This window comes from Rhynchophorus ferrugineus, unplaced genomic scaffold (assembly GCF_030347505.1).
Source record: "Rhynchophorus ferrugineus isolate W39M unplaced genomic scaffold, kcgeb_rfMv2 rfM1, whole genome shotgun sequence".
Classification (NCBI taxonomy): Eukaryota; Metazoa; Arthropoda; class Insecta; order Coleoptera; family Curculionidae; genus Rhynchophorus; species Rhynchophorus ferrugineus.
In genome coordinates this window covers 169,256-186,167 of record NW_027472580.1, presented here as the reverse complement: position 1 = coordinate 186,167, position 16,912 = coordinate 169,256, and the positions used below count along the sequence as shown (strand labels likewise).

General features: G+C 32.0%; 1 protein-coding gene across 1 annotated transcript; it reads left to right on the top strand.

Moving 5' to 3' along the window:
• The first annotated feature begins 5,271 nt into the window (after positions 1 to 5,271).
• On the top strand, positions 5,272 to 14,651 carry LOC143202124 (lysozyme). The gene is made up of 3 exons (XM_076413413.1): positions 5,272 to 5,431; positions 12,397 to 12,656; positions 14,198 to 14,651. Exons 1-3 carry the CDS (start codon positions 5,383 to 5,385, stop codon positions 14,333 to 14,335), a joined length of 447 nt encoding a protein of 148 aa, XP_076269528.1. The 5' UTR covers positions 5,272 to 5,382; the 3' UTR covers positions 14,336 to 14,651.
• The last annotated feature ends 2,261 nt before the right edge of the window (positions 14,652 to 16,912 follow it).

Genomic DNA, 16,912 nt, shown 5'->3' with positions numbered 1-16,912 from the left:
CAGAAGGACAGTGATTGAGAATTCCATAATGATATATAATGTGTTTATTTAAAATTAGTGTATGTTGTCTAGTTGTACAACTATGTTGGATTGATTATCAAAATCTGATATAAATATTTTTCATTTTGTTGACAAACTATTAGTAACTTTATATTTTAGATTTTTAAGTAGCGACCTGAAAATTTATTAAATTGCTCATTCTTTTTACGTAAATGTCATGGCAATTAGTAATATAACAAAGAAGTTCTGAGAACCTTTAGTAAAGTCATTTATATTTATTTTCGGTAATTTTATATTATTCAGAATAGAATTTAGTAATTTTTGAATAATATATACTAAAGTTAAAATTAAATTATTAAATTTCAAAATTATATTTTACACTAAACGTTTTTCTAATGAGAGTTTATTTATATATAGTCCTAACCACGGTCCTCTGCATTATGCCTACTGAGTGGCATCCATCTTTGGGATCATTCCAAAATATATCTAATCTTGCCCAGCTTTATTATTGTCGCAACTGAGTTCCTTATTGGATTTTACACACGTGCTTTATAGGCAATTATAATTGACTTTAGACTTTCCTATTGATCAATACTGGCCGTTATTTTTAAGATGCTGCAATTGTATTAGTAATTTATGGTTTGGTTTGATCAGGTTCGAGCAGCTCAGAGCAAATTTCTTTCCATTTTCACTGAGCACATCACCTTCTTTGGCGTTATTGCAGGCTTTGTATCCGCTTTTGAAGCTTTTCGGCGCACAATATTTTTTTCCCACGTTCGTCGTAATTGATCCACTTTTTATCGTGTGTTGTTTGATTCGATTCAAAAATAGTTAGACAAATCGAAGAAGCCCGAAGAAAAGGAATTGAAATTCAAACTGAAAGATTATCATTGCAATCAATTGTAACTGATATTTTTGGATTGATAGTCAGGAGAATGCTTGGAAAATATCGGGCGTAACTATATGAAAATGATCAAGTCCGAATTTGTATCATACCCTCCATATTTACTACTGCCGCTTTCGATTATCACTTGTTGGGAGTGATTTCACTTTGTTATTGAACAGGGCTTATAGTTACATAGACAAATCGTTGTGAAATGAAGTTGAATTGAAATGCTGCCAGGAAAATGAAGGAAAATAAAATGAGGAGCAACAGAGGAAATGAGAAAAAGCAGTGGTTTAATATGGGAAATATAATGTGTGATCAAAAAGAACCCTTAAGAAATCCACATACGTTTCTAAAACAAGTAAAATATATAAAATTCTGGTTTTCTAAGATGGAGCAGGTATAATTTCAGCCTGCTTGGTTAGCGTAGCGGTCAAGGCGACAGGACCGTTTTCATACCGTTGCGATAGTCACAGGTTCGAATTCTGCTGGGAAAAATATTTATGTTATTGTTTATAATTGTGATTGTGTAAAAGGCAAGAGTGAAACATTCAATACTAGTACAATATTATACATAGTATACTTAAAATTTTAGCGAGGGCTTTATCGGGACCAAACTGTTGGAATATTGTATTATTTACTCAACAAATTGAAAGTAATCATATATTATATAAATATGTACGTAATATTATTTAGGGATAAATTACCTCTTTAAATACGTCTTTAGTTAAAATTGTTATTATCCATTTTGATTTGCTTGTTTAGTTTCTTCTCAATCTCAAATCTCAAATCCCAGAATCTATGTTTTTGTAATCGTGTAGATAAATAAGTCAAAATAATGATGACAAGACCATGTAATTTTTTTCTCTTATGAATAAATATTAATGAGTAACTCGGCTAGATCCAATTTGGTATAGGATACAGACTGGTCGGGTCTAGTTTAACCAGATTCCGATATATTTCTTTGCAAGTTTTAGAAGTTATAACGGTGAATACAAGAGATGCAAAGACAGGTTAATCATGCATTATTTAAAATATATTTTAGGGAGATAACCATTTTTACATCGAAATATTACGGATGTTCAAAGTATACAGAACTTTTAGAATTATCGAAATAAGAAGATAGTTTGGCCTAGAAATTAAAAAATATTTTTGGTGTATAGTTTAGATCTTTTAAGCGAATTTTTGAAAAGGCGTACTATTTTTGGAGTTTCAGAGAATTTGGAGCATGGTAACTAATCTGTCGACTGGAGCGATATTCTTTGTCTTTCTCCATAAAAATCCTTATCAAAAAGACAAATTATTGATAATAATTAAACTGATATATGAGAGTTTGTGGACATATTATTTATTATACTTTTGCCAATATTGAAAATTATAAAAGTCATGTTAGTCACCATACTAACATGTCAATTGAAAAGTCCCCGGCCTACCATAGTAAAACACATTATTTTGGCAAAATTAGTTTTTTTTATTCAACATAATTCCCTTCAAGGGTGATAAACTGATTATAGCAACCCTCCAACTTTTCGATACCATTTTATAGTACGATTTGTCCTTTGCTTCAAAATAGGCCTCAGTTTCAGCGATTACCTCTTCATTCGACGAAAATTTTTTTCCAGATCTGGAGAATACAGTGGATGGATGGATTTTTGACATCGTTTTCACTGACTTGTAACGCGGTGCATGGTCTTGGTGAAGCGGCACTTTTTTTTTTCTTCAAATGCGGCCGTTTTTCGGCGATTTTGTCCTTCAAACGGTCCAATGATCTACTCTGGTCCGTTTGGACTATGTAATAGTCGCTGTTGATGTTCCTTCCTTCTTCAAGGTAGTCAATGAAAATTATTCCATGCGCATCCCAAAATATAGACGCCATAACCTTGCCAGCCGACTGTTGAGTTTTTTCACGCTTTGGAGCGGGTTCATCGTGTGCAGTCCACTCGGATGACTGTCGATTGGACTTCGAAGTGAAACGATGGAGCCATGTTTCATCCATTGTCATATATCGATGCAAGAACTCGGGTTTATTACGCTTGATCATCTTCAAACACTGCTCCAAATCATTAACTCGTTGTTGTTTTTGGTCAAAAGTGAGCTCGCGCGCCACCCACTTTGCACAGAGCTTTCTCACATCCAAATATTTGTGAATGATATGATGTACATGTTCAGTTGATATCTTTAGAGTATCTGCTATTTCATTCAATTTCAATTTACGGTCATTCAAAATCATCTTGTTAATTTTTTAAATATTTCTTGACAACAACCTCTTCTGGGCGTCCACTGGCTCATTTCACCATGTCTAAACTTAGCATACCAATCCTTGGTGGTTGATTTTCCTGGGGCAGTGTCCGGAAACTCGGCATCAAGCCAAGTTTTTGCTTCAGTTGTATTTTTCCCTTCAAAAAGCAATATTTTATTAACACGTGAAATTCCTTTTTATCCATTTTTTTCACAATAACAAAAGTTGTTTTACTCAAAATGCTATAATTCACAAACTAATGATAAAACAGCTGTCAAATTTATACACGCATCTTTTGAGGGTTAGAGCTAACTAAAAAACATGTGGATTTAATTTTAGTAGAGCCATCTATGTGTCAGGCCTGGGACTTTTCAATTAACCTGTTACTTTAGAAATTGAGGCTAATACATGTGCTGTCAGACGTTACGAAGCTTAAGTTGATTGCCTTGATTTCTGCTCTTAAAAATGCTACTTTTGGAGTAAAACTTCATTTCGATATAATTCATGTGATATCTCAATTTCTACTTATACAATATAGTTAAAATTTAGCTTAAAATTCCTTTGTATATTTTTCTGTATTCGGAATATGTAACATTTTCTCTTTTGTTCAACCTTTCGGATAGTCGGCATAACCATTTCATTTCATTGGTAAATTTTTTGAATGATTTTTGGTGTTAAGAATCTTGATAGATTTCCATACTAGTTTGTAGAAAATTAACGAAATAAAGAGAGTTGGAAAAGAAAATTTTGAGAAAGAAACAATAAAATTGGAAACTGTGAACTAGAAACTATAGAAAGTCTTAATTATTTCGGAATTATCGTATCACGAGATGTAGGGATCAAAGACAATATGACAAAAATATACATTCTTCTGAAATCGCCTGTAATATTGCATAGCGCACAGGTCAATGGTAAAATAACAGAAAAAAATCATATCATTACTAGTAAAAATAGTTGAGAATGAACATAGAATAAAAATGAAGAGATTCAATAACTAAAAAAAAAAATGTACAGTAATCAATAATAAACAGGGTGAGTGCTAGCAGAAAAAAGGACTAAGATCGAAATGTTTAAACGAAGTAAAGTATGACTTATTTTCGACCATTTACGTAAGTTAAATACAACAAGAAGGTCGATGTTAATTCTACTTTGTCTCCACATGAATTGAAATTTAATTGAAGTTTACATTTGTTAATCGCTGCTGAAACGAAAATAAATCCCATTTGACATGGATGATTGTAAGTAATGAAAAATACGACGATAATGTGTGAAAAACATCGGCTACAAAGCTTGGAGACTCTTCACAAGCGGTTGCAAAGTCAGCATTGATGCCAGGGTAGATGGTGATAAATGATTGGTGGGATCGAAAAGGAATTCTTAATCATAAGCTACTCGAAGCTGAAGAAAAACATTAATTTTACTCCCTATTGTCAACAATTAATGCGATTACAGCAAGCGATTAAAAAACGGCAGATTGATCTATAGGAAAGGCGTTGTATTCCATCACGACAAGGCTAGACATCTTTAGTGACTCAGTAAATACTGAGAGAGATTGACTGAGAACTTTTGATTCATCTACCGCATAACCCGGACCTTGCCCCACCCGACTATTATTTGTTTTGGTCTCTGGAAAACTTTTTTAATGGTGTAAAGTGGTCTTCAAAAAGGGTCTGCGATAATCTCTTAGTTTTACTGAATAAATTCACTGAGTAACTGTTACTATTTTGACAAATATTTAATGACACGTTCAGTTTTAATACCATTTTTGTCATTTATATAAGTCAGCAGGGCTCAATATTTCGCATCCTTTTCCTAAAATGTTTGTAAACGATGAGTAGCCAGCAACTTGTATTCATAGATTTATTCTTGATTTTGACATTGCCAATTAAAATTATTAATACTTAAGATGTACTATGAGAAAAAACTAATATAGTTTTAGTATTATTACTTATGTGTACATTCCCATGTAACATATGACGTGACAGTTAAAAAACGCATCTAAAAATAAAAAATTGTCTCTACTGCCACTGCAAGTAATTATCGGTAATATTTCCGTAATACGAAATCCGCGTGTTTTCTCTAAATTTGTCATGTTACGGTTCCGTTTGCTACAGTCGCAATGCTAAAACTCTCTAGGCCGCGTGTCTGGTTCCGCAAGGGGATATGCATATATTGAGAACCAGTACCAGTTCTTTCGCCAGTCCAATATCAACTTTAACGCGTCTTAGTTCACGTTCAGTGTCTTCCATTTTTAACCATGATCAAATACATTATCGGTACCACCTTGGTGTTCTGTGTCATGTCAGGTGAGGCAACAACATATTAATATTGCAAAAATTCCCCATCGGTATAAACTTACCTTCGGTCGTTTCTTCATAACATTTCACTCTATACGAACTTTTTGGGTTTGTTTTCTATATAGCTAGTAAAAGTGTTACATAAAGGTATTACTTAGTATTTTAATTTCGCTTTTCAATTTTACCGTATAGATCGAATTAGAACTATGAACTATTCGTTGAAATATCTGTCAACGAGCTACTAATCAACACGAAATCGAAAACAAATAATGAGTTATTGTCCTTCTACCGTGTTCTTGAAATTTGTCTTATTATCTTCATTATTTAAATAATGCTTGCGTATTTTTGCGTTTCCAAAGATGTATTTTGTTTAATTTAATGTTTTTATATTATATTTGTTGAACATATTTAAACGTAGAAGATAATAAAAATCGTTTTGTAATCAAACGAAATTTGGTTTCATTTATTATTTTTAATTTATTATTTATTATTCGCCAAGAAAAACATTATCATTTTCTTTGATTTAATTAATTCTCTTGATGAAAATCGTTAAACATACATATATTTATTGTGGTGAATGCTCTGAAATCTGATTGACCTAAATCTGGCTAAAGGGTGGCTGTTGCAACAATTTGTACTTTGTTTCGTTTATTTTCACAATTGTTTTTTGAGCTGTACCAGTTACACAAATATTGAGTGTGTTAATTGATTTAAGCTGCGTCCTTCTTCAGTACAAGCCAACGAGATTGAAAAAATTATGTGAGTCTTCAGTTGTTATTAAATCAAATCAACGTTTATGTATAATATAATGACTTATATGCACCAGTTCTACAATAAATATTATAGGCAAACCTTAAAAATTCACAATGTATTACGTCAGATCTCATTCAAATTTCAAACAATAATCAATAATATAAGTGTTCTTTGTTATCGATGACCTTTGTCACTTTTATGATAAAACTATAATTTCGTCGATATAAGACATCTGGTTTTTGGATAGGGAATTGAACCAAATGATCTCCACAAGCCTCTTTTGAAGCCAGTTTTACACGTGATCCATTTTATCGCTTGTAACCAAGATGGCTCAATTCCGTTTTGTTCCAGAAGCTATGCAAACTTGATTCATTACATTTTCACTGCTGAAAAAGCAAAATATGACGAACAAAGAACTTCCACCCTACTTCTTCGAACTTCTTCTTTTTCTTCTAACTCTTCTTCTTTCCTTCTTCCTTCTAGAACCTCTATTTTTAAAGTATATACCATATATTTTAAAATATATATTTATAGAATATATTATAAAGCATATAAAGTATAAAGTATTACCTATATTGTTGTTTAGACTAATAGTATCGAACTAGAACTATGGGATTTTAAAATCTTTTATAATCAAACATCATATATATATATATATATATATATATATATATATATATATATATATATATATATATATGTATATGTATACATATATATAGACATATATACATATACACATTAGTATTTCTGATTTTAATATAAAAACAACATGGTAATATTGTCAATCACGACACTATTGTTAATAACAAAATATGCATTTAATGATCCAACTGAAACATTTAATTATCTAATTGTTTGCTTCTCTGTATCCTGTATTATGACATTTTAGTATTTATACGTTAATATAAACCGAACAAAAATAGAAACAGACAATTGCACGTTAATAGAGAGCTAAGTCTGTTCAATACCGTATCCTTGATAGATCCCAACCGTAACGTTAATATTAATTAATAAATAATCTTGTACTGGATCATGTATCGGTCGCGTCTACGTCATAAACCAACATTCTTCTTTCGAGCAGGATCCTGTATGCGAATAAAATAAAAAATATATCGTCCTTGTTCCAAAGCACTCCATGATATAGCGATGATATCATATATTTCGCGGTAATATTATTTTTTGTCATATGAAAAGTTCATTGATAAACGGTTCGATACGTTTAATGGGATAACCTTTTCTTGAAGGTGTGCATTTAAGAACGATTATGATTAGGTTTGAATGAAAATATTTCGCTCTAATACATATTTTTTACTTCCTATTGAGTGTAACCATTGTGATTGGTATCGGTGTAATATTTCTAAGAACAATCATTTTTTTTGCAGATGTGGGAGTTTCTCGACTTTAAAGGCTGTTTTTTGTGTATTCTTGGGTGTTAATGATGCTAATATTGAAATATTGACGTATTTTATTGTATTTTTAGCAAAACTTTTTACACCATTCCAATAACTTAAGTTATCATTTGATAAGTAGGATTTCGTATTTAAAATATAAATTCCATAGTTTCCATTGCATGGATGTTTTCAATTTTCATTATTTTTTCTTTATTCATTCTCATTTCTTTTGTTCTTTATGTTACGCTTATTTTGGTTTGAATTAATGTTGTCTCTGTATTGTTTATGTTTATGTATTGATGTACCATTTGAAACTATTTTTTCCTTATTATAATTTTAAATAGTTCCTCAAAATAAACAAAAATGTTTTGTTTCAACCTATGATAGAAAAGAAACCCCTTGGTGAACGTATGGGATATTTTGATGGCCATCTGGAAAGTAACTGTGTAAACTAAATATAAGTAGTTTTTGATGGCATCAGCATCATCTGTAGAAGTTTTTGAGTATCTATAGGACAGCCCTTCTATATAAAATAATTTTAAGTATTTCTTACACAATTTATTACTTATTGATGTTATTTTATCTAAACATACAAAGGTCATTATAATAATCTAAATAATAAATAAGAATACTCCAGTTAGCTTAACCTTTGAGTGTTTCTCTAATATTTATCATTACAAGAACAATAATATTTCGTGGGATAAATCTGGCGCTTGTGAATTTAAAGGTTGCTTTTTTTTGTTGAGTGTGGTTTGTTATTTAAAAATGATAATGGATTTGTTTTTGGGGCGGGTTATCTGTAGTTTTGTTAAGTTTTTTCTAAATATTTAATCCGATTAATTTTTTATTATTTTCTTAGGTAAATAAAATTGTTGAATAGTAATTGGTAAATAAGTTTTTTCTGTATCACTTCTAAAAATGTATATTATATGAATTTCAGTTTGTTGGATATGTATGTAAATAAACATAAGTTATAATAGGTGATGTTTTATGTAAATATTTTCTAATTTATTGTTCTATATTGACGGTCATTGATTTTGTTTATATATAGTTTCTTATTATTCATACCTGTTGCTATGACGTATTGAAGATATACAGTGTGTCCACTAAGGGAGATTGCAGAATATTTATTAAACATCAAAATCTTCATAATTTCAGCCAGTTTTATTTTTGTAAAATACACCTTCCAAATATTTTCCATTCACTTAAAGTGCATCAAATAATTACTTTTGGACTGCATAGCAATTAGTTTTACTGCTTTTATTGTTTAAACAATCTTATAAATGAAGATGCGCTTTCTCATTCAATATTGCATTCTTTATTCTACGTTGTATAATGAAAAACTTGAATTTATGTATAAAAAGGTTATTATAAGACTAAAATTAAATTATATTTTTAATTTATTCCATAGCAAGGATTAACATAGATATCTTTTGAATTATCAGAATCTTCTGTTTCGTTGGAATTTCAAAATAAAAGGGATATAGAAATCCTCTTCTATTAAAATTCAATAATGTTTAAAGGTTTTAGGTAAATTTATGGGTCCCTTTTCTAGTTTTGAATGAGCATGTATACGGAAGCTTAAATATAATTATGGTCAAGAAATATTTATTACAATACCAATTTTTTCCTTAAAGAATCGAAAACAAATTCATTTAGAATAATACGTGATGATGTGATACGTGAAACAAGACGAGCGACTGACTATTAAAATCAAGTTAGTAAAAGAACCAGTTTTGTATTTTTCCCTTAAAAAATACTAATTATTTTTTAATCTAAAGCCCAGATTATATGCTAATCAGAAAATTATGTTAATGGATATCTAAAACAAGTTCATAAATAACTCGCCCATTCAATTTCGGAATTTCCTACGACACCACGGATCATTAACACAAGTCGGATTTTTATTCCAATTTGCATTGGTAATTTGAGATTATTGTTGTGTTGTGTGTGTGAGTATATGACTCCAGATCCGACTGTTAAGATCCCCATTTATAAATCCTGTTATGCAAAACAAAAACATTTTATTTATGAAATTGAGCTTTGTGTTAAAAACGTTCTTCAGGTCCACATCCGTGTCGCCAAAAAAAAATGTACCGTTCACAAACACGATCGACACGTCTGAACTAAACAATTTACAGTCTAGAAACAACTTTAACATACATTTTAAATAAACTTTTATAAGTTTATGAAAATGTAGATCGATATAAGGACGATATATGGTACAGAAAGTGGGTTCACGTAAGAAAAACATTATATAAAACAAACAGACTAAATAAGCAAAGGATTAAAAAGGTAAATAAAAAATCAGAAGGAATTCACTATTGAATAACCCAATTAGGTACAGAGAAGACTAGACCAAGAAACATGCAAATGGAAGGTTATTATCAATATGGATTCGTAAAACGGATAATTGGAAAATTGACCAAATAACAGGTCAATTGAAAAGTCTACCATAGTAAAACCCATTTTTTGGCAAAATTATTATTTTTTTATTAAATATTAATAATTCCCTTCAAGGGTGATACACTGATTATAGCGACCCTCCAACTTTTCTATACCATTCTTGTAGAACGATTTGTCATTTGCTTCAAAATAGGCCTCAGTTTCCGCGATTACCTCTTCATTCGACGAAAATTTCTTCCCAGTGAGCATTCTTTTGAGATCTGAGAATAGGAAATAGTCGCTGGGGGCCAGATACGGATGGAGAATACGGTGGATGAGGAAGCAATTCGAACCCCATTTCATACATATTTGCCATCATTTTCACTGACTTGTCATACGGTACACTTTCTTTTTCTTCAAATGCGGCCATTTTTATAGTCGCTGTTGATGGTCCTTCCTTTTTCAAGGTAGTCAATTAAAATTATTCCATGCGCATCCCAAAATACAGACGCCATAACCTTGCCAGCCGACTGTTGCGTTTTCCCACGTTTTGGAACGGGTTCATCGTGTGCAGTCCACTCGGATGACTGTCGGATTGGACTTGGAACTGATGACTGTCGGATTGACTGTGGAAGTTAAATGATGAAGCCATGTTTCATCCATTGTCACATATTGACGCAAAAACTCATTTCACCACGTCTAAACTTAACATACCAATCCTTGATGGTTGATTTTCCTGGGGCAGTGTTCATAAATTCGGCATCAAGCTAGGTTTTTACTTCAACTGTATTTTTTCCCTTCAAAAAGAAATATTTCATAAACGCGGGAAATTCCTTTTTATCCATTTTTTTCACCATATCAAAAGTTGCTTCACTCAAAATGCTATAATTCACAAACTAATGATCCGACAGCTGCCAAATTTATACATTATCTAGTTTTCTATGATCTATCTATGATCTAGTTTTAATAGATAAAGGAAGATATATATTGGAAAATATTCCAGAAGAATTAACAAGAGAGGGACAGCAGTTGACTTGGTTAACGCAGTGGTCAAGGCAACAGGACGGTCCTCTTATTGTAGCGATAGTCGCGGGTTCGAATACTGCCATGAGTATGGCCATAAATTTATGTTATTTTTTTATATTTTAAAGTCTCCTTTTACCAACGGGAGTTTAACTGGACTGGACCTACTGCTTAACGTGGGGTCCGAACCATGATCCTTGCCATTAAACCTAAACTGGCGAGTGACCAACATAGAAATCATCCCAGAAGACATCCGGTCTTAACCAGCCTGGTTACTGGCGTGACTGTTATCATTTTCCTTGTTGGATTTTGCACTCTTACCTAGGACAATCATAAATATTAAACAACCACAAACATAAATTTACGACCATGCCCCAGCAGGACTCGAACCCGCTACTATCGCAACGGTAGGTGGACCGTTCAAATGTAATTTTCTCACCAGACACATTATATAAATATCAGAAAGGACATCAGGGCGATTTTCTGTTTATGGTCAATATAACATGTGATTTAAGTACTGTGTTTCTATTGAAATGAATTACTATGCGTTGATTATTGAAATCAGAATAAATTATTTTGCGATTCGACACACATCTATGCAAATTTGCAGGAATATTGCGGTTGGGTGATGGAGTAAAAATCAAATAAAGATTGCTCTTCATTGCTTGAAAGTGTTACTATAATACGGTATTTTTGTTGCGCTTTGAATTAGAAAATCGATTTGTAACTGTTTTGTAGCTGTCATTTGTTCATAATTCAACAAAATTACGTTTTAAAATGTTATATTTTATTTGACAATTTGATAATATTGACAAGAACAATAATGTTTCTAGGATCAGTAAAATAATAACACAATTATTGTTAGTTATATTATTAGAAGTAATATTTGGTGTCGCCGTATTGAACTATTTTTAAACCAGTATACACCTTAGATAATTCCGGTGTTTTTGGGATCTGAAGAGGTTGTAGATATACGTTTGAATCGGCAATCCAGCACCGACTTTCTATAACAGTTTGTTGATTAATATACAGCATTTCACAAAGACAACAAACGATATTCTTTACTAGAAAAAAACAATTTTTAATCGAAATAGATATTACAAACAAAGCATTTATCACAAAGTCATATTGCTATTAAATAGAATAGATCTTAGATCATCAGACTATCACTGTATTAAATGATTTAAGTTCTATAGAAGGGCAAAAGAGTACTGCACAAGTTTCAATAATAGACATTTGGTGATGATCCTGCTGAGATCATTACCATTTAAAATACAGTAATACATTTTTTGCACAAGGTTACGTCTCATCGGAATCATATTTATAGGAAGGATATGGGTAAGCCCGCTTCCTGGATATGATTAATTTCAGAAGGAAAAAAAAAATGGCATTAAAAGTATTTTAATTTCCTTTTTTTAGGAGTGTTCACCGACGACCTTCCCGTGACACAACAATGTCTGGGCTGCATTTGCGAGGCCATCTCAGCCTGTAATACTTCGAGCTCTTGTAGCGGTGACGTATGCGGCCCGTTCAGAATTACCTGGGCTTATTGGGCTGATTCCGGTAAACCTACCATCAATGGGGAATCCCCTGACGCACCACAAGCCTACGCTCACTGTGCCGGCGATACTTATTGTGCCGCTCTTTCAGTTCAAGGATATATGAACAAATTCCAACAAGTTAGTATGAAATACGTTTAAATTTAGTTAGCATAAAAGTGTATAAATAATAAGATTTTGCGTTTTTGATTTGTTCACAATAAGGAGTTAATTACGCGTTGTTTTTTTTCTTCCATAGTTTTGCTTCCGCCGTTTTTTTCGAGGTTTTTGTAAAACATTTGTTTAAGCATTTATGTTTCGAAGTATTATTCATCACTGCCTAATGAGAGATTCATAGATATCAGGTTAGAATCAGTATTCACCACTTCGCCATATTTTATATGTCCATATATAATCCAATGGTAAAATTATTAAATATAGATATTTATTCATTACACAACATTGTTTTTTAAGAAAATGGGGAGTTTTGATACTGGTGATTTAATACTACTGCCCAATAAAATCATTAATATTTATGTCATGAGACATTTAACACTAATTTTGAATTATCAATGGATGTGCAATGGATGCTGAAACTGCTGAAAAAATATATATAAAGAATCCGTTGTGGGCCCATGAAGTGACTGTCTTTTGGATTTTTTCTTGTAAGAGATCTTGACATCATTCTTCAGAAGATCTCATTGTAACATTGACTCTGGAAGTGCTTATTTCCTTATGACAAATTAAGATCTCGAATGTGGTCACTCGTTGCCGTTGATAATCTTTTCAGTAGTTTATCAACTCTAGTTTATACAGTCAAGCAACATTCGAAGTGCCATTTTTCTAACGAGCCTCTGTTGGTGTCGCTGAGACAGAAATTACAGTACTAAGCCGGGTAGCTATACGTTTTTTGCCATCGTATATCAAACTGCGCTGAGCAGGTGAGAGTGCTGGTTATGTGAAAATAGAAGAATGGTAGTAGTGAACTGGAAATAGTCTCAATAATTAAATATTTGAGGATCACAATGGATGGTTTGCTAATGTTTCTTATATAAAATTAGAAAAAAAAAAACGAAATTTCTTTGACAAATAGAGAATTAGATAACATCATACTCATAATGTCTGAATAATAAACAAATCACAGTGCCTAATTTGCAGTATCGTGCCACAGTGTCAAATAATATGAGGAAAACAGAATTAGATAAAATGTAGAAGGCAATATAGAGATATATGAAAACTATATTGCAGATAAACATGCGCCCAAAAATAGATGATGCAAGGGAAGGGTTACAAGACAATGTAGTCATGTTTATATATAAAATCGTAACATGAACACAAGACAAGGGGAAGGTATAAAAACTGAATTAAAAGTAGCTGAAGTATGTGGAAGCAAACATATAACAGCAATCAATTACATAACAGTAATCCAAGGGATGTGAAAAGCTATAAATCTTTCAAAACGTAGATGAGCAAAGAACTACATTAAAAGTAAAAGATAAGTTTTGTTGTGTACATAGAAATTTAAATTTTGAATGAAAGATGTATTCAGTTTCGATAATAATTCGATCTTATTTATTAGATTTTATATGTATTTCGTGTCTGCAAGAAAATGACGGAAGCAAAATTTCACGCCTATTTGATTTGTAGTATAGTTTCAACTGTTTAATTTATTTTTTTGTTAGGATTGCAACGGTGACGGAAAAATCGACTGCGACGACTTCGCCTCCATTCACAAAATCGGAGGATACGGATGCAAAGGAGTACCACTGCCCGAACCATACGGAGAACGTTACAGACAATGCAAAGCCATCGTTGGTTAATCATCCAATGCTTAAATTATTGCTAAGTTCCAAAACGCCCTATAATATTGTTTATTTATGTTCAGCTTTTTTCGTTTATTACGCTATAAAAGCAAATACTAATGATTTTACACTGAACACTGGAAATTGCTCTGTTAAGTGTACCGAAAGTGTAACGTGAATTTAGTACGAATTGGAATATTTTATTTAAACCGTTAATGTTACACAAGCGATGATGCTTCTATAAAATTAAGTAAAATAATGATATTCTCTTTGTAGTTCTTAATGACGTATCGAAAAGTTTTGAGACTGTAACGAAATATATTTTTAAAATAAAGAGGTGTTTTATTTCTGTTGGTATTCAAGTTTATGATAAAAAGTGTTGATAAATAGGGTAAATTTGAAATGAAATTTACACCAAACTAACCAGTCTAACATGATCTTGCCAATTTAATCTACGATCCAGATGCATGTCCAGGTATTTAGCTGATTCTGCTTGAGGAATCGGGTATCTGACAAGTGATATAATTAGGTTGTTGTTATTTCGCCGCAACGTAAAATAAATATGGGCAGATTTGTAGTTATTAAGCTGTATTGTTCGGTCTCTAGTTCCTTTGTGGATCATGTTGGCTGCTACTTGTACTTTTTCTACAGCCTTAGACAGATATCTATTTTATCATAATAGCGGTGTCGTCCGTAATGGTCCCAAGGCACTACCCTGTGGAACTCCACCCGAAATAGGTTTAATTGTTGAGAATGCCTCTTCATGCTAGACTTATTTTCTCTCGAAAAGATATGATTCTAGAAGTCGATAGTAATTCCGCGGTAGTAATTTGCTCATTTTCTAGATTAATCCCAAATGCCATACCCGGTCGAAAGCTTGCAAGATGTCCAGGAAAATTGGTCTCCTTCAACAACCGTTGTTACTCTGTGCACTTGGGTGATAGTCAAGTGATGATGTCGAAATCCAAACTGAAAATCTGATATTTCTATAGATATTTTAATACGTTTTAACAACAGTTTCTTAAATAATTTTGATATGGCAGGTAGCAGCGAAACAGGCCTGTAAGATCCAACTTGTTCTGCAGGTTTATCAGGTAGCACCTAACGACGCGATAAAACTATAAAACATGCAGTGTGCAGTTGCCCAGCAAACGATTAATACATGCTCTTCTTGTTTTGTGAATACCAAACGTTTTTCAAGATTACTTCTTCATCATGTTTAATGGAAAACAAATTTGGCACTGGTAATATTAATATAATCAGTAATTTATAGAAACAAAAATGTAATGTAACACAAATAGCGAATCATCAAGAATTGTTTAAAAGATCCAGAAACTGAAATAAAAAATCAAGGAGACTACCCAAGAGTGATAAATTATAGATATAGACTAGTAATTTTGCGAGTTGCTTGAGATTTTATGTTAACAGGGAATGAAATAGCTTCTACAATTGGCGCAAAAACAAATGTAAGAGATGTTCGACGTCTCCTACATGATGCTAGGAACATAAGAAGAAAGTTTTACAGAGACTACCTTTTGGTGAAAAACATAACAGAAATAATGAAGAACATTAGAATAACAACATAAGAACATCAGATTTAACTTGTCGTAGAACATATATTATAAAAAAGTGGCGCCATATATTATTTTCGGACGAAAAAAAATCAATTTGGATAGCTCTGATGGACATAAATATTACTATCATAATTTAAGATTAAATAATTTTAATTTGCACAAGACTGGATGAGGGATATTTTATGTATAGGGCTGCTATGGGTTTTGAAGGAAAGACACAAATAAAATAAATTTCCGGGAAAATTATTAGTATATGTTATATTAAATTGATCGACCAAGTTGACTAAATATGGAACATAAATTGTCAGTCAGAGTTATATTTTTCAGCAAGTCAATACTGCGAAATTCGTTAAAGACTATTATTCAGAACACCATATTCAAGACTTAATATTAAAGTGGCCAGTACGCTCTTCTTAATTAAGTATTATTAAAAATTGTTGGAGTCTAGTAAAAAATAGTAAATAGTAAAAAATATAACAATGTTGAATACCTAAAAAAATGCTATCAAGATGAGTAAAAATAGTTACTTAGACTGTACATGGACAACATATGGATCTATGGGTTCGATGCACATAGTGTTCTCACAGCAAAGCCAAAGTTATATTGGATGTAATTTTTGACCGGAAGATCAAACATTATTGAAGAGTGTTACCAGGAGGTTCTTCGGTCGCCCTCATGATAATATGAGGTACAAATTATCAAATTTGCTCATTCGCTCCATTTGGTTCAATGTTTTCTTGTTAAACACAATATTCATGTGTTTCGTTCACGTTCACGTCAAATCCCTTATTTACCCGATATAACGTTTTGTGGCCATTCCTTGGTTGTTTCTCATACAAAATGACTCTAAAAAGTACCCGATTTGAGCCAAGAGAAGAGAGCATGCAGAATATGACAGAACGGCTGGTCAAAATTCCAAAAACTGTATTTAAATGTTTTAATGACTGAAAGTTGTGTGGATTATCAAGGAGACTACTTCATTCTAATCAAAAGTTGAATACTTTTGAATACTCCTTATATT